The sequence below is a fragment of the Echeneis naucrates genome, chromosome 16, assembly GCF_900963305.1.
Source record: "Echeneis naucrates chromosome 16, fEcheNa1.1, whole genome shotgun sequence".
Lineage (NCBI taxonomy): Eukaryota > Metazoa > Chordata > Actinopteri > Carangiformes > Echeneidae > Echeneis > Echeneis naucrates.
Window position 1 is genome coordinate 6209936 of NC_042526.1, and position 25611 is coordinate 6235546.

The 25611-nt window shown below is 43.2% G+C and overlaps 2 protein-coding genes across 4 annotated transcripts in view; both read right to left on the bottom strand.

The window, feature by feature from the left end:
- The window catches only part of abtb2b (ankyrin repeat and BTB (POZ) domain containing 2b), a 40056-nt gene extending 19747 nt beyond the window's left edge, over window positions 1-20309 (bottom strand). Inside the window, exon 1 of one of the 3 annotated variants that reach the window (XM_029522625.1) lies at window positions 18888-20309. In XM_029522625.1, coding sequence (XP_029378485.1) covers window positions 18888-19779 — 892 coding nt within the window. In that variant the 5' untranslated portion in view covers window positions 19780-20309. The remainder of the gene's footprint in view (window positions 1-18887) is intronic. The other 2 variants (XM_029522626.1, XM_029522624.1) reach the window with 2 other exon arrangements.
- Window positions 20310-22654: 2345 nt separating this feature from the next.
- Window positions 22655-25611, bottom strand: part of b4galnt4a (beta-1,4-N-acetyl-galactosaminyl transferase 4a) — a 115933-nt gene continuing 112976 nt past the window's right edge. The window contains exon 20 of the mRNA XM_029522577.1: window positions 22655-24762. Coding sequence (XP_029378437.1) covers window positions 24648-24762 — 115 coding nt within the window. The 3' untranslated portion in view covers window positions 22655-24647. The remainder of the gene's footprint in view (window positions 24763-25611) is intronic.

The window sequence follows — 25611 nt, forward strand, 5'->3', positions numbered from 1 at the left end:
TTCTGGGCCAGGAGGCTATAAGCTTGTCCCTGTGTGGAGGCTAGAGGGTGGACAGTCGCACAATGGTATTCTGTTTGACGGAGCAGTTACTGGGTGTGTATCACCCCCACGGTGTCCTGATCTCTTCTGTCTTTCAGAGAGTGTCTTTTACACCACAAGAGACACGCACATGCTCAGGCTTCATTTTGTGTCGGTGGACTCCATAGTCCAGATGTGATCCTTCACTCACACGTCTGGCATCTCGTTTTCCACCCTTAAAAGGCTCCAAAACACCTGTTTTTCACACATCCAACCTCTCCCACAAACCCTACATTCTTGCCCCTGTTTTAAGAGGTTTTTTTTTTTTTTTGTTTGAGGCACCAAGCATGACTTTTGAAATGGCCATAGTAACGTACTGTAGATATTAGCTTTGTTTGGCCACGGTAAGAGGACAGCTTCAGCATACAGGGTAAAAAATACCCACATGCTTGCTTGCTTTGGTGGAGCCTCCTCATGATTCTTGTCAAAACAAAATTTCAAGACTACAGAAGGGCATTTAAAAGCTTCAAGTGGTCTATTAGAATTTGGGTTAAAAACAACCGTTCATTCGACAAGTTAGTACATATTTTGAAAACAGAAACTACCTATGTGGACTAGTGAGCAGACAGAAAAGCATTCATCAGCCAAAGCTGCCTCCAATTCAATCTTTATTCTGGACTGAAGTGTCCATTCACCTGAATATTTTTGTTCAACAGTCTAACAGGCTTAAAAAGCTCCTGATCTCACTCGCCTGTCAGAGGCTGATAAATCACAGACCATGATAGACAAGTGAAGTGGTGTCTGGTTGACATCCACTGACACCCCCGGCTGCAATGGGTCACAGGTCAGGGGTGCTGCTCAGCTGGGGCTAAAAGAGGAAGTAAACTAATCAGCTGTGTAGAAGGGGGCTTCCCTAAGTCACCGAGAACACCCACACACAAATCGTTAATCAGTGAAAGACCCACACTGAGATGGAAAGGGAGGAAAGTTTCCACATTCGGTAAATTTCGATCTTTTGAAACTGGGAGTGCCTGATCTGCCTATTGCTGGTCTGCAGCATTTTATGTTTCACTTGTTAAGGAAATAGGAAGTAAAATAAAAATAAAAAAGACAGAGAGTTAAAATTATGATGTGAAGTTTGGAAATCTACTTCCTGCCTCGGGTAAGATTTTTGGATCTGTCTGCCAGGAACCCCAGAATGCAAAGACACAACGATTACATCTGAATCTCTGCGCAGGGTATGCCGAATCTTCCTTAAAGAGAGAAGTTTTCAAAGATTTAAAACTTTAAAATATCAAACTGGAAACCTTAAGAAATATAAAGCTATTAAATTAACTATGAGCTGCCAACTACTCCCTGTTCATATGGAAAATCCAGCAGGATCGTTAAAACGATTTAAAGCGGTCTTAAGTAAATCTGAGGTGGCCAAATAGGCCACATTGAGTTGTACCATTGCCAAAAAGTGACAGTGAAGCTGTAAATGTGGTCTGCAGTGCCATACCTACCATCACCCCCAAACAAACACGCACACAAACACACAAATTAAGAGTGGTACAATTTGAAAGGGCTGGCTTTGGTTTCCTACAGCCTTGAAAAATATTGCCATTAGCCTTTCTACACAGCTAACCCTAATCCTAAATATGACTTCAGCCCTCTCCCCCTTATCCTCTTGCTTCCTTTACTCTCCCTCTTTCGCTCTCTAATCAAGTTTTATATTTTACATTCTGGGCCAACTGCGGTGCCTGTGGCTATCTAGTCTCATTCAACATTCCCCATCTCCATATGTGACGCCAATTTACATCGCGTGCAGCAAAGGGACAGTATAGCTCCATTACTAGATGAGCTTTATGGGTTTCACTGGCTTATTGAACAGTTCTGGGGCTCCACATACAATCCTATATGTGGCGATTTTGTCTCCCCCAAGGGCGGCGGATATTACGCACATCCACATAAACATCTAACCTCAAACTCTCCCTCTCATAAGTGAATCCACTTTTACTATTGCGATGATGTCAGCGTCCAAAATGCCAGCATGAGAAGTGTTCCACGAATAAAAACAAAGTCAGGAGCACAAAATATAATGATGGCAGTGCGTGCGCTTTGATTTTGGGGACAAGTCTCATTAATGTTAACTACCCCATCACGTTGTTATAACCACAACAAAGACTTGACCTTATTGGCTGGAACAGAGAACTGTTGTATTCACCCTTTTTAAACAGGGACTGTTAACCCTTTTCAGAACAAGTTACCCTCTCTTTGGCTCGCTGATAAATAACAGCATGAATAGAGGACTAGCCAAATAGGCACAAAGTGTGTGTGTGTGTGTGTAAATGCATATCTATGTGAGCATGTGTTTGCACTAATTGCGCCCATTCAGTTTGTGTGATCAGCTCATTTTCTTTCTGGTTGGACTGTCTAGGGAGTGAAAACAGAGAGCCAGTCAGTTTGGATGGCTGACAACACACTCATTGAGCAAAGGCCTGAGCCTGAACTCTAGATTGTTGCCATTTTCAGTAACACACACACAGACACACACATATTAAAGCCAGTTAATAAGTGTTCTGAAGACCAATTTGAAAATTTGTGTCAGGAGAGGAAAATCCAGCAAAGTTAAAGCTTCACTTTCCATTTGGCTGTGCCGATCTCTCGCCTTTCTGCGTGAACAAGACGCATAAAAACACCTCAGACTTTTTCCTGAGTGTGTGCTGAGAGGATGTTTTACAGCACCAAATACAGAAGAACTTTGTACGGTGGTCAGATGCCAAACTTTGTCATTCTGAAATTATGTAGTTCAGCCTTGTAACCTTATTAGACTCCGCTCTTTGATAAAGCCTAATACTGTGTTCACCTTCAAATTCACAGATAAAAGAATAACATTTCTGTGTCTGTAGCACTGTTTCATTTTCACTTCACCCTCTGTTGGAACGGCATCCATAAACAGTGTCTTGTGACTCATCATTATTTATTAGAATGAGTTTCTAATTCTAGCAACCAAAATCAGACCCCATCCTTCCTCCGTAGTTCTTCAACTCAACCCTAAACATAACACACTTGCCATGCTTCCTCTTTTCAGACCAGAGCGTCATCCACACTGTAAGAGGTATCAAACTCTCAAAAGCTAGTGGATGCAAATTAAGGGCACTGAATCCATCCCAACTGTTTTCCAGCTACAGCATGATTCTCATAGTCCAACAAGCGGTTTTGATAGAGGGACTTAGGAGTTTGACGTTTCAAAGAACTGGATCCAAATTCCCCCTTGTAAATCTAAAGCAGCTTTCTGCTGATTAACATTCCACAGTGGGTTGGCTAGAGAGCAAAATCATGGCACAGAGCACAGTGAGTCAAAATTGGGGGGGGGGGGTTGAACAAGGGTGGGGGGATGGGGGAAGGATTATGATTAGGACAGGAGGTTCATTCAGTCTTTCAATCACTCCTTTCCTACTTCCTTCTTTTTCGCTCTCCCTCTCTCTATTCGCCTCTAACCAAATCTTTGGAGTCAGAGCAGAGTGGAAAAGAAGCTCAAGAAAGGGGAAGGAAAACCACTTTCTGGGAAGCCACGGACTGTTGTTCACCCATACCAAAATATAGTAAGAATGCTCTACAGTGGCCTATTTTGCATCAACTGGCACAGGAAATGCGCAGATCTTCTCTTAAGTTAAAAGCAATAACACAATTTAAAGTCTTTTCTTCTACACAAAACTACTTGCAGAGCATCGTTGCATTAACGTACGTACATAAATTGTACGAATAGAATCAGCATTTAGAGCACCGACAAGCTCATTCCATCCATTATAGCTTGCCATGGATAAGATGAATAGCAAGTATGGATTATACATCACAGGCATTACAACCTACCAGCATTTTACAGCAATGGACAGTGAATGAAGCAAAGCTTTGTCCATAGCTCTTTGTCTGCAGCAGTGAGTGGGGCAGGTCCATTTGCAAATGTCTAACTCTGCTGCTGTCAATGTCATTGTTAACTATGTTAACAACAACTGTCTCCAAACCGAGGAAGGGTGAGCTGTCTACACTGGGAAGGGCTGCATGGTGGTTTTAACAGAGTGCCTCATACAACTAGTCAGGAAATCAATTCTACTGATGGAACATGGGTATAAATCAATGGACCACCCAACCTCAGACACACATGGTAACGTGCTGGTAAATGTATTGTGACCACACATGCAAATTAGCATGGAATTCAATAATTGTATGCACCGAGCATTGAGTTGTCATCAAATGCACAAATCATGCGGCCATGTGCCAGATTTCTAGATGACGCTGGCTCTAAATATTATTTGTTTGTGACCTGGGTGTGTTAGGGACCCGAAGGGCGTGTCAAGATGTCCCGCTCTTTAGCAGGAAGCAGTAAACTACCTTTAACCAGACCAGTCACCTCTTTCAGCCGGCCGTATGACCCATCTGACATCCGAGGGGTTTTACAGCCCACCCCTGACCCTCACACACACCCAGTGAATACCACTCACACACATTCAACACAGAGGGAGTGTCCACACCTCTAAAGAGGGCTGCGAAAAGGACCATCCTCCAATGCATTTATGCCGTGTCATGACCCCCAACTGTTTGCACCCACAGAGCAACCCTTAAACACACAAAGTCATACACTCACAATAATACCACCTTCCTCTATGACCATGTGGTGGTCAGCACTATGGGGCAACTAAAGGCTAGACAAAGCCTCATTGTGTCCACATCATCGTTGGTACAAGTACACACACACTCTCACACAGTTGCCTACGTTACAAAAATATTCGTGGACTAGGGGATCTGGAGTCCCTCAGTGTGTCACAGGATGAGCATCAAATGCGGTCGCAAGATGACAAGATCATTTTTGATTTGTGTCAGTTTCTTTTTCCAAAATTAGCACTTTCCTTTCTTTTTACTAAACAGTTTAATATATTTCACTTAAAAGTGTCTTAAAAGTGTTCTAAATGGAACAATGTGGGAAAACAGCCTAATTTTTAGGTTAAACTCCCACAGACATACACAACCTTTGACAAGCGTTACAAATGAGATAGGCATACACTTTACACACATGCTCCCAGTGGAGGATCTTCCCTCCAAACATCCGTGTTGTTTTAGTGTGCTCACACTTGTTTAAAAAAAAAAAAAAAAGAGAGAGAGAGAGAGGGGAAAAAAAACAAAACAAAAAACATTCCCTTCTTTCCTTCTCCAGTGGAAACAATGACAATGCTTATGTGCCCCTGTCCAAACCTGAGTGCACACTTGCTAGAAAGAAGACAATAAATAAACAAAACACAATGAAAAAATAAAGTTAAGAATTGACACTTAAAACTACAGATGATGCTTGGGACAGCCCAGAGACAGAGGTGACGCATAAAACCCTTCACCCTGACAATGTAGCGACTCTCTTACTAAACTCACTCGCTTGCAGTTGAGTATTTCCTTTTTCCTCTCTGCAGGGGGGGGGACCTGCTCACACATTCCTCTGTCCTTGCAACTCAAAAAGTTGTGGGAGGTGAGTGTACGTGTGTATAGACACATACATGAACTGTTTGTTTCGTATGTGTTCCCAGCTGTTGCCTTTACACGTGCGACAGGCGAGCTGGACTCACTGTGTGTGTCACTGAAAACACATTTTAAGGTCTCTTCAGACAGGTTTCACCTGCAGTCTGTTTTTTTTTTTTTTTTTAATGTGTCTTTGCATGTGTGATATTATATTTGTATGAGTGCATCTGTGTGTTTTGCAGGTCAAATGAGGCTACTGCTCTATGGCTCTCTGAGGACCACCCACTGAAGCCCTCTCCTCTACGCAGCAGATGGAAAAAGAAAGACAAGGATCACAGACAAGGAGAGATATCACTTCGAGAGAGATTGCTGCTTTTCTTGATTTCTGCTTCCTCCCGTCCCGTTATATTTCTTTTCCAACTATAAAACCAGAGCACTTTTACAAACAGTGCATTTCAATAAGTACAAAGTTAAAGCCAAAGACCATTTGCCTTTTCACTGTTTAGGAAGCTTTTTGGTGTATTAATGGATTTCTTCCTGACTATCAGAAAAGACCCTGTCAGTTCACTTCAACTGACTTTCCCACAATGCTTACCAAAGCCACAATGACTAAATAATAGCTGACAGATTGTAAGCCCTTCCTAACAGAAAAAAAACACAGAAACTTAATCCCTGGCACACACACACACGTACATTTTAGACTGGCCACATTGTATATTACCCATTACACCCTTTTTACAGAAATTAATAAAACCTAGTTTGGCAAGAAACAACCGATAAATCGCCATGAACGACGCACTCTTCCCGAGTGAGACTGTGTTACAACGTGATCAAAATAAGGGAACAGGACCATATGGAAAAGTTTCCAGATTATCGTACAGTCGACAGACTCAGACTTGTAATATGTGCTGAGTGTCAGGCTCTAACCACTGTGGGTATTGTTGGTAAATCATGACTAGTAAGAGGTGCTAGCCACATCCTGACCACACACACTAAAACACACTAAAACCCCTCTAACCTTCCCAGAGGGACCCAACTGCCCAACACAGAGCCTCAAAAGGAGTAGGCTGTGGGTGTGTGAGTGCACTGGAGGAATGTTTGTGTGCAACAGATTGGGGGAGAGGTCTATTCTTACACAGCTCCTGTGCAAACAGCAGACTGAGTGACGAATCTGTTTTCATTCTGCCTTTCCCACTGTAGGGTCTGTCCGGGTGGGATGGTGATAACTGGGCATGTGTGCAGGGCCCGTTAATCCCCTGACAGGGCACCGCCCCGACACCAACCCTTCCCCGCCCTCTTCCTTTATAGGTGTCTGACGCACTTTCCCTTAACAATATTTCTATGTTCTGCCCATTCCTCTTTTTTTTTTTTACTCTTGCCCCAACTTTTACTTCTTGTTCTTCCTGCCCTATTCCAAGATAAACAGCCCCTGTTTTACCCGCTTGGGAAACCCCATAACCACAAATGGCTAGACAGACAGGAGAGGTTCATGGGATATTTCATTCAACTGCTAGCCAAGTGTTCAGAGTTGGGGTTTGGACAGCCCAAAGCCTTAAGCTTTGGGAAGAAACAGGAACACACACACACACACACACACAGTTTGCCTACCCTGAGACGGCTACCATTCTCCAATATCAGCCTGTGAAGTCTCAGAAGCGACTGCAAAAACTGTATGGTGATAATTAGATACATTTTACCCTGTGCCACTTGGGAGAAATAACACAGGCACACACGGTGTAATGAAGATAGGAAAGAGCCAGGGGGACCTTGTGTCAAGAAACAGTTCAGCATGAAGACAGTAATGTTGTTTCAAGAAGGAAATGGAAAAAACGAAGAAGAAGACCTCTTTCGTCCCTATCAGCCCATCAGCCACCATCTGACAATATGATACCCACAGATTACTGGACACATTAATTTGTGGCCCTTCTGTGTGTGTGTGTGTGTGTGTGTGTGTGTGTCTGTGTGCGCATAATGATGCCTTCCCCAGCCGTTGTCTCTGAGCTTCAGGCTTCCAAGAGTGTGACTGTAACAGCAGCCCTGTGCAGGAAGTCTCTGGCTGACCCTCTGCCAGAGAAGACCTGGCAGGACCTAACAGGGGAAGCAAGGTTTACTCTGATGTGATTTTCAGACTGTGGTGACACATAAACCAGCTTGCAGAAATGCACACACATGTGACAAAGATAGCCCAAACAACGAGCTGGTAAGTGTTAGATTGAGAGTTGCGTGCAGAAACGTATGAGCCAAAGCATGAATAGCACTTGACCTCATTGAGCTAGCCAGCTAACTGCTGACCTCACCACTCTCTCCCTACCAACATGAGTTGGTCAGGGGGGTAATTATGGCCTTCGGCACTGAAGTTCACAAGAGCCAACAACCACTAGGCAGGTTCATTTCTTGCTCTGTGATATTTTTTTCTCCCTGTGCTTGTCATTGTCCCTCACGCCTGCCCTTCCTTTTCCACTCTGTCTGCATTTCTCAGCACTGCGCAAGGTAGATACATTAGACCTACTTTCGTCCCCTCGGGTCTCGATCATCTTGTTAAACCTTTTAAACCACATTAATAACACTCTCCACTCCTCTGCTGGAAAAGTTGTTAAGTTAACAATGTATGGTGCTACACCTTGTAAAACCATAGTAATGGTTTGACAAAAATTCTTTTGAAATCTTTTTTCTAACTGGAGTTTCACAAGCAAATGCACGCGCTCAGATGTATTCATAGCTTTTATTCACCCACTCATGCACACACACGCAAAATATTACGTTATTGTGTCCTGATGCTCCCCTGTGCAGAGGATGATGATGACATTTCAAGACATCTTTGCGGAACACGAGGAGCAGTGAAAATGTTAGAGCTCGAGAGGTTTCCACAGGCTCAGGATAAAGAAAGGCCCCTCGCTAAAGCTTGTTTTCTACTCCCCCCCCCCCCTAACCCTAACCCCCCCCCCCCCCCTTTTTTTTCCTCTCTCACCCACAGCAGACGTCACACTGATGCCCTAATGAGTTTAAGAAGCATCCTGTCACACCTGCATCCAGACTAAAAGCCCACTGTATGTCTGTCTGTTTGCTGCTTATCAGTCGCTGTCTCTGTCTCAAGTGATTTTTGATTTTCTGTTTGTGCTTGTATGCAAGTGCTGTATCTATGTGTGTGCTATCTGTGTCCATTCAGAGACTCAGAGACAGTCTTATCTGAGTCACAGAGACCCATCACAACATCTCTTTCCTGGGTTTTCACATGTGGGCTTGCTTCTCTGTTAACATCCTGCATACCACCATTGTTCTCCTGACATCAGACAGCATGTGCTTTGGATTCTGTCTGTAGACCTTATGTCAAAACAAAGCCCGCAAATCAAACAACTTTGTCAAAATGTTTGTATGAGCCACCTCAATAAATGAAAGCTGCTCTCATTCCACAGTTTGGCTGGGGCTCAGCTGACCTGCTGGGTGGGTGTTGCAGTATTTATGACTTGCTGACCCTCAGGCTGACTCCCTCCCCCCGTCCACCTTAAACTCCTGACACATCTGCCCCTTTCAGCCCCATCATGCATGCACATGCGCACACACAACCACACACACACACCCCTTCTTGGCACCTGACTATTGCTGAAAGGCTCCTTCTGTGAGCTGAAGTCTTTCCTGGCAAAAGGAGGCTCTTAACTACAGACAAAGCATTGAATTGTTGGTCTCTTTAGTTAATACCAGAAAGGTGTCTTGACTTCTCCTGCTTCACAACTTCCACCCTCTTAAACTCTGTCAGAACCTGTGGCTGGGTCTTACATGCACATTTCAGGCTGCCTTTATGAGTGGCTTTACAATGTCTTATGACAGAAGCATCATAAGGGTGCAGACACATTGGCACATGTATGTGCACTTTATGAACTGTGAAGCACGTGGAAAATAAAGACAATGCTTTTTCAATCGAGCTGAAATTAGTCACACATGTGTCTAAAGGGCACATACGTGGAACAAATGTCTAATCCTAACATGTTTAATAATTCCAATGGGTTTACATTGAATAAAAAGGAATCAGGTTTGATGAGCTGATGACCGTGTTGGCATCGTGGTTGTTTTTAGAGGCTCTATTTCACTCTTGGAGGTGGAGAAGAAGGGAAAGCACTGAGGGGTGCTCTGTTTAACAGCTGTCTGACTGACTTCCTCTGAAGCCTCAACTTCTCTGCACAGGCCCACTTAGCAAAAAGAAGCCACACCAGATACGAACAGTGCAATTCATGCTCTCAAAAAAAAAAAAAAATAAAAATGTGTTGACAGAGAGAATAATCTCTGCAGAGTTAATAAATTCAAGTAAAAAAAAAAACATGCACGTCCATCTTTTGAAATGATGGTCTATGTTCATGAGTTTAGCTGTTAGAAATTCCATTTATCTGAACGTGCTTGAAGAAGGCGTCCTTTCATTAGTGTGACATTCCACCGCGCACCACCCTATTCCCTGGTCTAACTTCTTCCTCCACCCATGTAGTGCTCAATAGACAGATTATCTGAGTGTAGGGAGAGGAAACTTGGACAGCATCTCTCGAGTGAATTCTATCCAGCCCTGTCTGTGACCCAGCAATGGCACACAGATGGCCAACACAACACTGATAGACAGGGAATGAAACCGGATGGCCAACAGAAAAGAGCCATGGAGGATGGAGATGCGTTGTCTCCTCTAATTCCCTTAAGATGTCCATATACAAAGACCCACACATGCAGACAGTTATACACAGATGTAACCCAAATTAGTGGGATCACATCCAAGGAGCCATATCCTCTAGGCACACAGTAACACAAACAATGTGTCAGGTCAGAGTTTGATCATCACAGCAGCCAAACATGTTTTCACTGCCACACAAATATAACATAGACACAAGTCCAAAGAGACTCCCTAACACTTTGAAAGGGAAAACATAGACCATGGTGATTTGAGCTCATGTGGCACCTCTACCACAAATACATACCAGCCTGATGATGAGCTCTGTCTGCATTCCCTAAGCATTGATGTCCTTATTTTATTTACAGAGGATCACCATTAGACACTTGCATTGTAGCAGCAGCTGGTCTTCCTAGAGTCCATTTCGTCTATGGTGTTTATGCACACCTAACAACTTCTATCACAGTGTGTTGCAAGGATTGTTGGAGTCACACTTCCACCTCACCAAATATGTTTGGGTACCAAATGTGTCTAAAAATACACATCTTCTCTTGGTTACTCATGAGCTACAAAGTGTTTATTTTGGTTTCAGGAAGACGTCCACATGAGGTGGATGTGCTCTACAGATCTAATCCAAAGACTGAGACCAAAAGCTGCAGCCAAGGGTGTCCTGTCTTGACGGAGTCTGTTTTCCTATGCCCACATGTGTTCTCCATATGACCCTGTTCCAAATGTGCTCCTTCCCTCCACTAACCACGAGGATTTCCAGGAAGCCTTACTGTACATGGTTTTGGTTTAAATATGCAGTGTGGATCACTGTGGCTCTTTTAATCACCATGTATGTGCCTATCTGGATTCCCTTTAACCAACAGGTGAAGTTTCGAGGAGACGGTGATGGTTTTGGAAAGTAATATCTTAATTTGTGCCGGGTGTTGTGGCAGAGGAGCGGAAAAAGGGAAAGAAAACAAGTAAAGTTTACAAAAGTGAGGTACACAGCCAGATGTGGCAATCAATGTAGGCTGAGAACAACCACGAGCCACCTGTGGGAAGACAGAGATAAAAAGAACTCAAACACACTCAGAAGGACAATGTCAGAGTCTGGTATTGTGTGTCAAGGTTTGGGGAGGAGATAAATGGGATTGATTGAGCATAACAGTGGAGGCACGTGCTCAAATTATGCCAACTTTAAATGACTTCATTCCATAGCAGTATGGCTATCAGTACTTTTGTTTTTGTTTTTTTGGTGGGGGGGGGGCTGTGTTGATGTTTTCCTGCAATGTGGCCAAAAAAGAGATCAAGCCGCCGAACCTCAATGTTTACATGTGTTTTTTTGCTGACAAAGCTCCAGGCTTGACGCACAAACAACTACATTCCATCTTCTGACAGGGAGGGGCAAGACACTACAGAGGAGGGGTGGGGGTGATGAAGACAGAAAAATAATGAATACTATCCCTGCTCATAGTAGCAATGAAATCTAATTGGGAACACACTGCATGCATTCCTGTCAGTGGAAAGTGAGTGGACTTTTCAAAAAGCAGCAAAGCAGTTTTTTGTTTTCAATGCAAAGTGAGCTACTTATCCCGGCTACTTACCCCCACCCACCGTCAAATCTCCTCGCACCCCCTTTTGTTAACTATCCCTCAATCAGCCCTCAATCAAACAGGCTGACAGAAAAGGTCAATCCAGGCTAAAACACACACAACATACACATAAACACAATGGAGTCCTTTTCAAAAGCACAGATACTGTCAGTGCTACATAGTAGAGACAGAGATAAGAGATGTAGAACGACATCAAAGAGGAAAAAAAAGAGAACTGAAGAAAAGTCGAAGGCTGGTGGCCTACTCGTATCCGAAGGCCAACAAAGTCACACGCATTTCCGTTAACCTGTCACGATGGGCACTTTTCCGACTTAGCTTGGCAGACTCACCAAGAAGCCTGTCATAAAATATGCCGTTGCTTTTCCATTCTCTCTTCCTGCTCTTTTTCACTCCCTTTCTCGCTCTCTCTGTGCAACGTCTCGCTCTGGAAAATTGGCCGACTGTTTGATTTGTCAGAGAAACTGCTTGCAAACATCATGCAAGTTGTAAACTGTTGCTCAGCCTGCTGAAGATGATGTTGGGCAGTCCCTGATTTTAAGGAGCTGGTACACTGTTTGAAGTTCTGCATTTAAATTTAAATTTAATTTATTTAAAGGACTTTTGGGTCTAAAAGTCAAATAATCAATTGTAGAGAAGCAGTAATGAAAGTCCTTAACAGAGTGTCTTTGTTTACTCCACTCTCTGTACAGTCATACCTGAAGTAGTTATGCAAGTGTGAAGAGAAACAATCCTCTTCTCTTAATCTGCACTGTCACAGTGTTTGTTTATAAGTGACAAAGATAACTGGCAAAAAAAAATCTTTCTGACATCCATCTTAAAAAGGAGCAATTAATGTGATCATAAATCAGACAGATATAAATAAACATGGATGGATTCATTCCAGAAAGAAAGAAAGGTGAGCAGAGAGGGTGAGAGACTGGCATGAGACTGGAGTGTCTCCAGATGAGTGCGTTTACTTTTCCGAAGCAATATACTGCATCTGAACTTTGCTTTTCATCCTGCACATAACTGCTTGCTTGACTCAATTGGACAAAGACGTCACTGACAGTGTCACAGAAAGCTCCCTCTCCCAGGCCGTTTACAAAAACAACAGTTAAGACTTGAAAGTAAAGAGAGAGAAAAAAAACTTTCCTAGTTTAGTTGAGGAACATCCAAAATAAGCCGTATTGTTTTTTGTTTTTTTTTTGTTGTTGTTGTTTTTTTGTTTTGCTTTTTGTTTTTTCACGTTGCCAAATAAAAGATCACAGAGCCTCTTTTGGCAAACATACGTGCATACACAGGAGAACACACACACACACACACACTACTTCAGCTGCAGAGATCTGGCTCTGGCCAACCTGGCTACACTGATCCCAATCAGGGAGGACATGTGGGATTGCAGCTCCATCTCTCCCTCAAAGGCTCTCTATCACTTCATCCGGCCAAGTCAGATGGACTCCAACAGATTTCACAAGGGAGCAGAGCAAGGGATTATTTTATCCAATCCCTGGTCAGACAAATATGTTTCCACTTAAACTGCACACTCCTTGGTGCCGATCTATGCCCGCTCCCCCCAATATGCCTATCTGATTTGTGTACGTGTAATTAAATATTGCAACCGACTCAGCCACAGAATTGTTCTGTATCCTCTGCAATAACTGCCTTCACATTTGCTGGAGCACACATGAAGCAGAAGTGATGCCTGCCAGCTAATTCATATTAACAATTAGAGCTGTGATGGTTGGCGTTGATTTTTCAAGGGCATGAGGAGGAGGAGGAATACTGATGATTTAAGTGGGGTTTTTGGGGCCTTACACACAAATCAGAGAATTACCCAAAGTTTACTCTTTGTGAAGTCTGGGCTAATGTTTGACGGCAAAAGGGGAGCTGATCTCCCCCCTTCTTACAGAGACAAGCTAATTAAAGGAGTGAATGAAGCACTGTGTCTTTTCCTTTGTAAACCAAAGGTTATGGGACCTAATCAAGCCATTTCCTAAGTTAAATCACTGGCACAGAGGGTGGCATAGCTATAAGATGGATATGCCTTTTTTGGAAGCAATAACAGACGTATTTTATTTGGGGTATGTATGTGGAAAGTATGTATCCTCTTTATTTTAAGACACATTTGCAGTTTACCATCTACTGAATATTATATTTCATCTGCCTATTTTACTACATGGGATTCAGGTGTATATTTACTTAACAGCTTTCTTTCCTTTTTTTTAATTCCTACCTCAACAGGATGGTTTTTTTTTTTTAGTTAGTTAATGGCACTTCAAAGCTGCACAAGCCATTTTGATGTCATGCCTGCTCCAGTGTTATGTAAAAGGTCAGACAGGCCTGCCTCCTCCTCCAGCAATATGCATCTGTGAGGAAACAGAAATACAGGCAGCAGAATCTAAATCTTAGGTTTGGGCCTTAAGACCTTAACATCCTCCATCCTTTCACCTCAAGCCTCACTTCACTTTGTGTAGGAAGTGAAGTTAGACAGCATTTTCTCTTGCACCTCAGCCTCTCTTATTAAAACCAGCAATGAGTCATTATCATTCCGATTGCCAACCTTCCTCTTTTTTTCTCTGGCTGGTGTTGCTATAGTTACTGATTAAGTGGGCAAGATGGACAAAAATGGTAACCTGTGGCAACCAAGGCCAAAATGATCCAAGGAAGCATGAGTACCGATGGCCTGTTCCTGTACTTTCTTTCAAGCATCCTAAAAAACAGAGATCTGCTCAACCCCGACTGAACGCTTTAGAAGTTGGCCTCATCTGTAAATCATCAAAGTAATTTCTCCTCCACAAATACAGCATGCAAAGTTTAAAGCCTGTCTAGGCCCAAGGTGTACACAGGTTTTGCACAATATAGTGCACTTCTCATTTACAGCTTAATACAGATAAATCTTTCAAAGTGCTATGGCCACTTGCTCTGTATTTAAATTTAACAACTTGAACAACTTTCATTCTGACTTTGATATTTTTAGATTTTAGGCTTGAACACAGGTGCATGTGGCAGTCTTGCCTCTGAGCCAGACTTCCCATTGGGATGATATGATGCATAGTGGTTCTTTCAATAAAACCGTTGCTACCATCCAGACAAAGCACTAAGCTGTCTGCTTCTCTCATCAGCTGCAACCCCAAACTAACATGTAGGACAGATTCCCTTGAAAACCACAGCCAAGGCTCTGTGGTCATACATGTGACACATTGGCTGCGCATTTTCCAATTTAAACAAGCCAAATAAGCAATCTTAACTCAATTGCACTCTTTGGACAAACTAAATACCCAAACACTACTCTACAGGAATATGATAGGAAAGACTACAAATGCATTCTAGTTTGCCTTTCTGATGTCTCCCTTGAGTATCGGCCATCCCCATCTTTCTTGGCCTCCTCCTTATCAGTGCTTTACTATAAACAGTGTTAAGAAGCATTACTCATGTCGCTGTAATGAAAAAGGAGGAGCGTGGCTGGAGACCAAAATAATCACAGGGAAGTTTCAAAGAGGAGACGTGCAAGTAAAGACAGGCTGCCCACAAGAGAGTATACTTGTTAGGACGGTTATTTGATTGGTATTTTGACTGTTAATTAGTTCATTTCATAATAAATATTCCCTTTGTCGAAGGATGTGAAATCAACGTAAATCCCAAATTCATGTTAACAACCAGGCAAACCATTTATGGTGTCATCAGTAAACGCATTACTCACAGTTTTCCAGGAAATACTCAATACCCACACAAGTATGTTGAAGAGTCCACGGATGAGTACATTGAAACACACGTGCACACCAGCACTCTAATGGGATAGTGTTTTCACAGCTGGGACTGGACAAGAAGCCAGTGCTAACAGTGAAATGTACCGTCAGTATGTGTGTGTGTGTGTGTGTGTGAAGCCTGAGGTGGCACGTAACTCACACAACACTCTAACCCAAACATAAATTGTAGTGTTTTTAACGGATCAAGCCGTATTATCCACTAAAGCTATATGAGTTAAGGTCTTAACTACACACTGGTCAAAAGATTAACCTAAATTCATCTGTGCAGTTATTAAGGCCAAATACAGACTCGGTCTAAATGCCTGGGCAAATATGCTGCGTGCCGAACACACACACATCACACAAGCATGAACTTGAGTCTGTTTCACCATAATGTCCTGATATGTTTTCCAAAACTGTATTTGATCCTGCTCCAGATTTGTGGAGCAGGGAGTGTATTTTCAGAGTGCTGGTTTCCCCATCTGTGTGACCACAGTGCTGGGCCGCGCTCCCTGCATCTCTCGGCCCACCATTCCCACGCCTCTTTCTGGGCTAAATACATATTTAGGGAAATACTGTGCAGCAAATCATATGCCCTGTTCTCTCAGTGCACTCACAACCCATTACTCACAGCCTTTTTACTACCTTTACAGACCTGGAGCAGAAAAACTGAACTGTTATTTTTGTTAGTACTGGACCAAATCAAAGTTTATCTATCCAGGTAAATTTTGCTGAGCATGAATGCTCCCTTTCAAAGAATCTCTGCTTCAGGTTCACACAGTCATCGTTCACATTAAACCCCCTAAAGTGGCTGTTCGCAAACACAAACTTTTACTGTTGGCCTCTGCAAAGACTGAATGGAGCAACTGAAAAGAAAGATATGATTAAAGAGCAATGACCGAGCAATGAATACTTCCTAGTGTGCATACCTAGCTATTGGACTACAAGTTTGTCAGGAAATAAGCAGAGATATAACAAAGTTTGAGAAAATTTCATAAGTCCCAATAAGCCTCAAATGGGGCTGCATTTTAACAGATGTTCTTTCACGGACATCTGTGTGCCAGTCATACAGATCAATGATTTCATAACCACTTTCACTGTCCATTAGTACAGCTACTATTCTGTACTTTAAAATGCCCTCACAGCATTATCAATACAAATTATACCAGGAAGAGCTTGCTCATGCTATTTCCTTGTGAGGATAAATGAATGACAAATGGACTCTTCTGTATAGTGGTACTATGAAGTGAGTTCAACCAGTACTGTGGAGCCATTTGAACACATGCAAGCCTGACTAAATAGGTTTCAGGGACTTGGTTTATGTGAACGTGCTCGTACGAGCATGCACAGGAGTAATGAATAAGATCCTGGCACATCACAAGTGAGTTCCTCTAATGCACTCCCTGTAGACCAGAAAAAATAAACAGATAAAGATGAAGTGGACATAAACGCAATGGCAAAAAATGAGAACGGGCCAAGAGTGAGAGTGAGCAAGAGAGGGCAGGAGGGAGGGAGTTTTCAGAATTGTTATTGGAGCCGTAGAAGTCATTTCTGACTTAAAGAGTTCCAGATGTGGGCCAGCCCCTGAGAAAAGGAAAGAATCGAAGAAACAAAATCAAGAGGGAGGGAATAGTATTTATGAGACTGTGCCCCTGTATATGATCAATAGTCTACCCTCGAAATCTGTAACTGATTTGAGAGTGAAAAATAGATATATAAAATACACTTTTGTACATAAACTGAGAGTTGTGGTGGGAACGAGACTTCAGCACAAGGCACGTTAGGGCTCAAAGCCAGGTTCAGGGTGTGGGGTGTCAGGTGGTAAGGTGGTAGAGGGGTATGTGGCTTGCACGGCCCAGTTTTGGGCCTATAAAAAACTAGGGTGGTCAGAATAATGGTCTGTTGTTATTACACATGCACACAGACACACACACTGGTCTTTCTCAAAACCAGTGACTGAACTCACCAAAAGGCCAGTCAAAAAGCAACCAAATGACATCTGGTGAAGTACTGGGACAAAAGCTGCTCTTTAACTTATTTTGCAATGAAATTGCTCCAATTCAAGCTTGTGTCCAGATAACCAAGGAGTGCAATGCTCTGCACTCACGTCATCACTTGCAGGCTTGAATGGCGTGCACTTTGTGATGCGTGCTGCACAGAATAAGAAATATGAGGGAAAGAGTCTATGCATGCACGGATGCAATTATTGGTGTGTTAAGTGCTGACTGATCTCAGACCTTTAGAAAGTCATTTGCATTAACCTCTTCTTCACATGCTGGCCTTGATTGCATAGTAAGGTGCTTCCGAATCTCAACATGAAATCAATAGAGAGCCCTCTAATTGAAGCCCTGGGATGGTGGCTCCACTTATTTCCTTTCTCCCTCTCTTTCTCTATGCTGCGTAAAAGTCTCTGTCCATGGATGTGTATGTTCATGTGCCCAGCTTTTCCCAGCATTTGTTTTCACCCACTCTGCATTGGGCTAAGCTGCACGATCACACAACAAAAGGCTATTGTGCTACAGTAAAGAGCTCTGCTCCAGGGAGCCACAAACAAAGGCTGGTTACATCGTCCCAATGCAAGGTCGTGAATCAATTTAGCACTGGGCTGCTAAAACAGACATGGAAAGAGTGCTTCGATTCCACTACGGTTTGAAAGAAAAAGTTGATTATGGAATTGGAAGGGGTCAGGGGTGGGGGGGGGGGTGGATCGGGAGCAAGATCCACATCTGGAGCTGGAAGAGAAAGAGATGGAAGATATGAGATGGTGGTGGGTGAAAAGGGATTTGTGCAGGAAGAGAGGAGGATAGCAGGATGAGGAAAAGGAAGAAGGGGAGGATTTTAAAGGGGTGCTGCCAACACAGCAGGAGGAAAGGAGGTGAAGTCAGTGTAAACAGTGAGCTGTGTCAACAGACAGGCCTCCTGCCTGGGCTGTAAAGACTCTGCACAGTTAGAAACAGCAGAGCATGAGTGACATGCGAGGACTGACTGATGAGGGAGGGTGAAATAGTTAAAATTAATGGCAATGGCTGTTCAACACAGAATCCAACAGCCATTTCTTCATGTTGGAGGTTGGTCCAAGAGAAAATGCTCTCTTTGTCCATATCAGACACCTTCTGCACTGTTATTTTCCTTTTCTGACAACTGAAATTAGCAACGAATCAATCAAAAGCTCAAGCACAAAGTACGTATTGTAGCCAACAGCAGGCCACCTTTTCCACACATGCAAACTATGAGGGAATGGAAGGTGGTGACCAGCACTCCGGAAAAAAGTGCGAGTGTGGGAAAGAAAAAAACTTTGGGGTAAATTATGACATCCATTTCTGCCCAGCAAAAACAGCTTACAACACACAAAATGTACTAAACATTTAGTTGCTCTTGGAGCACCGAAGTGGACTTCAAAAGTATATTTACCACTGGCGTTCTTCCCGCAGATCAGGTGCTCGTAGTGCTGCAAGACTCCCCACAGCTCCGCGTCATTGTTCACCACCACCTCCAGGGCCTCTGCGCTCACCGGGCCGAGCCCTGACCCCGAGTCTGGCCCCGAGTGACCCCTCTCGGCTGTCAGCACCCGGGCTCCTATCTCCTCCACCAGTGCCTCCGTGCACGCGGTCAGACATATGGCCGCGTACTCGTGGATGCGCACGGAGATGCGGGTGTCCACCATCCAGCGGAAGAAGCGTCCCACGGAGAAGGAGAGGCCGCAGCGGGCGGACTTGCCCTTCCTCAGCAGCTCCCCGGCGCTCATGCTGTACATGGATATAGCTTTGACCGTGGCGGAGACGCAGTGGTCGGCCAGAGCCCAGCTGAGCACCAGCCTCATGGCGCTCTGCACCTCGAAGCGTGTGCAGCGGCAGTGCATGACGCTGAGCCGCTGCGCCTCCCGGGAGATGCGGATCAGAGCCCGGCGGAGGAGAGCGGACAGCCGCCTCACGGCCTCCGCGGAGAACACAGGTGCGGGTCCGGCCTTGATGCCTCCGCTCTCGGCCACTTTGCGCAGTATCCTGGCCACCTCCTCCTCGGTCCAGGGGAACTCTTCCAGCTCAGGTAGACGAGGGCACTTGGAGAAGATGTCCTCCGGGTCTTCGGGCAGGACGGTATTGACCGTGTCCCAGCTGTTGTTCCTGCTGTTCATGGAGCCGGAGTAGTACCACCAGTTGCCCCGGTGGGGGGCCGTCAAGAAGGCCTGGGAGTTTGACTTGGAGGAGGACAGGCTGAGGGATTTGCAGGAGTCGCCCGCCCCGTAGCCGGAGTCCAGCGTCAGGTCCTCCAGTGTTTTCATGTGGACGTTGATCAGACCAGCCATTGTATTGCAACTGCTTTGTTTTTGTTTTTGTTTTTGTTTTGTTTTTTTTAAACAGAGGTGCAAAGAAAAGGCTGCTTTACCTGGAAGTCGCCGGTGCAGCCGTCGAAACTCCCCGCCGAGCCGGACAGACTGGTTACACAGAGCGACACTTGTCAAACAACATGCTGCTTCACGGAGTTCAGAGCGGGACAGAGAGACAAAGTCCTGCTGGACACACCGGCTGATAGTGTTATTGTCCACTAAACCGGGCCGGTCCCGTCCGGTCCCGTCCCGGGCGGCGCAGGGATTTAAACTTTCCTCCGAAGTATCCAATATCTCTCAAAACACGAAGAAATGTCTCACCGCTGTCCGGACACAACCTGGCCCGAGTTCATTTATCCAGCAAAAAAAAAAAAAGTCCTGATTGAATTAACCACGGGAATGTTTCTTTTTGTCATAAAAACAGTAGATTGGAGAGGAATTTAAAAAAAAAAAATCAAAACAGTGGTCGGTGCTCAGCTCGTCGCTCTCCGTCGCGGAGCCTCAGCGGGAGCAGCCTGCCGGAGACCGGAGCCTACAGCTGGGAGGGGGCGGGGCTGCAGCTGACCGACCACCAATCAGGAGAAAGACAGCTTTACGGCAGCCAATCGACACTCGCCTGTAAACTTTTGTAAACTTTTCTTTTGCCCCAAACGAAATGAAATCTCTTTAACAAGCGTGACCTATATAAATCTGTACATTCACCCTTTAACAACGTGACAAACTTTTTTTTTCCCCCCACTATTTATTTGTGTTTTTACGTCTCCGCGTGTCATTTCCTTGTTGTGTGAATGATGTATGTATGTGAGCAATAGGCTGGCAGATAAATAAAGTATCAATCAATCTATCTTTTTATCGATCTATCAAGTCATTTCACAGCGTTACACAACTTCATGTCACTTTAATAATTATTACCATGGGGCTACTTTTGTCTTTACAATATTCTTTTTGTTGTGCTTAAGTATTACATGATGAAGACTGATTCATCCATTATTAGATTCATTACATGGGATTGTTGGATATCTGGTTTTTGATTAGTTTGCTGGAGCTAAAAACTTGTTTTGCTATCCCAGCAGACTGAGTTATCTCCTCATGTTTACTCAGACGGACTTGGCCTACTGCCCGAACATCTCTCACCTGCAGCTTATGACACACATTGTGCTTGCTAAGACCTCAGCAAAGGGTGGAGTAGTGTTTGCTTGGATTTATTGAAGCTTGGGTTTTAACACTAAAAGTGCATTTTAAAAGCTAATAATTTGGGATTGCATTGACCAAAACATTGAAAACACAAACAAGTATACAAGAGCATTTCTCTGTTATTTCAATAAGAAACAATAAAGCAAATATATCATTTGTAAGTTTCATTCAGTCCTGTACTATGTGCTCAGTTAGTGCCAGTTCAGAGGCAATGAAACCAAAACGCTTTCAAAGCAAAGTGAGAGCAAATCCTCTTATGAAACTTCACAGTTTAGATCATATTGTGGTCCCATTTGTTGTTACTGGTTTGATGGTGTAATATGCCTCAGGTAAAATAAACCAAACATTGTGGAAAGGGCCAGTGACTACTTGCTATTCGTCACTCTGCACTCACACAGACAGGTGGGGCATGTCTCCAAAATCCAATAAGATTACATAATGGGTTTAAGTCACTTCACTTGTTGCTGTGAGACTGCAAAACATTGCGAAATTGACCGAATTGAATGTTTTCTTACATGACCTTTAAGTTAGAACTTTTTGGTATATGAACCAGAGGTGGAAATACCGTGTCAAACATCTACACAATTGCGCACTATAGTCCATGAATCACTCAGTAAAGGGAACTGAAACAAGTCAACGTTTTAATGCAGTGAACCTCCTCTGTTTGTCTCTGTCAGTCAAATTTACTCCACATGACCTCAGAGGACACACACGGAGGTGTAGAAAAGATCACGGGGGGTTAGTGCTTGCCTCATCCAGAACACCATGATTAAATGTGATTTGAAAACACATCAGCCCTCCTAGGGTTTAAATGGTGTTTCTTATTGTTTGCTTTTTCTCAGCACTGGTCATAGAACACAGCGAATGCGATAATAGACCATTTCACTTGCAATGACTTGCTGGGCAGTGATGTCAGCTTCAGAGTAAAAACAGTGAGGTTTTCACATGATATCACTCAAAGGCAGTAACAGTGATGTTGCTGAGTGCATTGGAGCAAGTTCAAATGTTGGTAAAATGTGCTTTCAGCAATTGCTGAGAATCTTATTCAAGCTGACAACACAATTCGTTTAAAGAGAGCTGAAGAGCTGAAGTTCTTAAGCCATATTCAGTTTTTATTAGCTCTACAATGAATTTTATGGGTTTCACTGAGCTTAACAAAGGCCAAAGTTGGGAGGGAAAAACCTTTTTCATGGCACAGAAATGATCTTATGAGAATGAGCTGCTAATGTGGTCACACATGGTTGAATTGTTTGCGTAAAGGAAGTGATCCCTGACACTTTGCGAGAGTGGGATTTCCAACTCATTTTCCCTCATTCATATTGGTTCCTTTTCTTCTACTGTAAATCGCCCCATTTATGCAACAAGTACATATTTCTCTTTATCACTTGAAGTGTCATGACTTTCAACTGCTCGTCCGGTGTGGGTTCATGTTTTTGTGCAGGTGCAGTACCATCATGTGGTCAGATGGGGAATGGCGTGTTCACATTGGTCGACAGTGCAAACATTAGGATGAACTAAAATAAAATAAAAAAAACAAACAAAAACAAAACACATTTAAATCTCAATGTGGACGTAAGCATAAAATTTTATTTGCAAAAACTCAACAAATCAAAATAAAAGTACAATACATTCTTAAAACTTTTTCTCTACAAAACAATTTCACAGAAATTACCTTGGAATGTATATTCCATATTTTGTTTTTATGTTTCTTATATATATTCTTATATTTTTAATGCGTTTCTTTTGTTCCTTAAATAATCCCATGTCAGTGTTGAATGACGTACAGGATAGACCTTTTTTTCCCCTGTAGAGGCAAAGGGAGGGTCTTCGAGGGCGTTTTTGACAATCATATAGTCAATAACAGATACTTAGCTCTCACCCATATATATATATGTCCGGCCTTGAGCCCTGCAGCCGTTCCCTGTCAATATAAGTACCATGTTGCATAAACAGAGCCATTAGCAGCCGGGGCACCAGCTAAACTAATGGGAGCAGGTGGGATCCCGTTGGACAGCAGCTGCCAGCGAGTGTCCATCGCACCTCCCGTTCCCTCTCAGTAGTCGTTTGCACCAACTCTGTCTATGCCCCCCCACGGCTTGCACTGACCACTCCCTTTTGCTTCTAAGGTAACATAACAAACAGACTTAATTAATCAGCTTCAGAGAACCATATATCTTTCTTTACAGTGTATCTGAATTTTCTGTGACTTTACAGCCTGCTGATAAATAACATTGTATTTCTGTCTGTCCCCGCCCTCTTCTGTCATTAGGATAGTTTAAAAACTGCCTGCAGCCAAACCCTGATAAAGGCACACATTTGTGAGACATCCATGCCTTGCCCAATCATGTCTGATACTCAAACTGGTCTCTCTTCTGCTGGAGCTTTCCACAAGCTTAAAAGAAGAGCGTTGATGTTTATAATAGCTGAGCATTAATCTGTCTCGGTCTCTGTATTGTAATATGGGAGATTACGTTTTAATGTCCCAAATTTAAAATAGGAAATACAACCCTCAGATCAGCAAATGCTTGAAAACAATTGTGTGACTTGAAAGAAAATGTCAGAAATCTGGTGTAGTCCTCAGCTCCCCTCCTGTTAGAGTTTTATGTTGTACATTGAAGTTCGAGATCATGAGGGAAAGGAGGACACCCTCAGTAGAGTGTAAAAGTGTAAACCGTTCACAAATTCAGTGTTTAGGATCAGAAAACAGCCCCCCCAAAATATTAGTCTCTCCATACAAAGGCCTAACAACAGAACAAATTTCAGTGAATGAAACAAAATGAACCAAGTCATAACCGAAACTAGCAGTACTCTGGATGTAAAACTGATATAACCAAACAGCAGCAGGGCCCTATATAATGTTTCAACATGTACAAATAGATTAGTGAGACACTGAAAATAAATTCAAGATAAATCAGAAAGAGACAACAACAGTTTTGAAAAGGGCTTGTTCTGATTTGATTCGTAATATCAGAACATCAGGAAAATGTCAGCACCTCGGTCATACTGGCTAATGATATTCAACAGGTAGTAGTTGATGTATTTAGAAATACTGTTTACCAAAACCATAGTTCTTCTACTCGAGCTACGCCACCATGTCTGAATCTATTGGAATAACATGACGCACATTCTATAAGGCTCTCGTGTGAGAGCGTGTTAGAAAAAAAGATCTTAGGTTGTCTTCACATCTCCATGTTAGAAAAAGGTGCTTCCTGTCATCATAAGCACACACAAGCGGCAACACACCCACACACACACTATATATACATTACATACTCACGCACACGTACAAACAAACGCACGAAAACAGCTGCTTTCCAGTCTGTCTGAAAACAGTGCGTCGAAAAAGAGCAGAGAGAAGGAGCACAAAAATAACTCTTGTCTCTCTGTACAGTAGTTCAGTTATTGAGGCAAAGTGATGACTCAGGTGTGTCTGCATGAACAGATCACTTCCATAGTTCACATTTGGACTCCATTTTCCTCAAACAGACAAGCATACAAGAAGGGGCCGTTGGCAGACATAGGCGTCCCCGGAAGGAGCCTGGTTTCACAAAAAAGGGCAGAGTTCAGGCAGTGAGCGAGCTACCGGGGGTCTCTCCCTCACGTGCAGTGGATCTGCAGGTAGGCTTTTAAGATCCTCCGGCCAGCAGGGGGCACTATCCCTTAGGAGTTTTTTTGTTTTGGGCATTCCACATGCCACGTTTAGAGTGATAGTAGTGAAAGAAGTTTCTCAAACGGAGTCTCTCTACCTCCAAACCATTCTGCAACACCCTGGTGTGGGAGGGAGGGAGAAACACTAGGTTAAAACCATTAAAGCATTTAGACGGTCTGCAGTATTCACATAATTCACTGTAAGAATTCATAACTACAGAGATGCTTAATGTCCCAAAAGAAACGCAGAACAACCACTTTGTACGGCATAAAGAGAGAAATGAAAACAAGGCTCATGTCATGTTTTTTGTTTGTCACTTTATGCCTCTTTCACTCAGAAGGTCCTCAGAAGGACTGTGGGGAATTTCTGCATTGTTTTATAATCCGTCTTTCTTGGAACTCAGATTAGCAGCAGAAAGCAAATGGAGGGCGGAAAAAAAAAAAATATATATATATTGACGCTTTTACCAAAATCAACATTTGTACATTACTGTATGAGCAGATTATCAGACTGTGTCCCTGCGGCCACAAGATGGACCTGGTGTTATTGTCTGCCGCAGGCAAGAAAAATATTCAAGACCCTTGTTAATCATGCAAGATTTTTTAATTCATAATAAACCCCGATTTGAAAGAAATTTAAATCTATGCTTTGCAAGATTTCTCAACACACCACAGAAATCGATCTTAGAACTGTAACCAGGGGCTGTCTTCAACAGTATTATCTTAATTCAAGGGTCAGTTCAGGGCCAGTTTTTAAATTAGGTATTTCTGGGATTTCTGCCTTCTAAAGCAGAAAAGATTTAAAAAGTCAGATAAACCTTATTTCAAGCATCATTCTCTTTCTGTGGAGGAAGTAATCCCACAGTGCCATACCCTAAAGTCTGCAAATTAAACAATACCTCAAGGGGAACCAGAAAAATGTGTCATTTCATTTAAAAAAAAATGTATAATAGAAAGTTTAACTGTTGC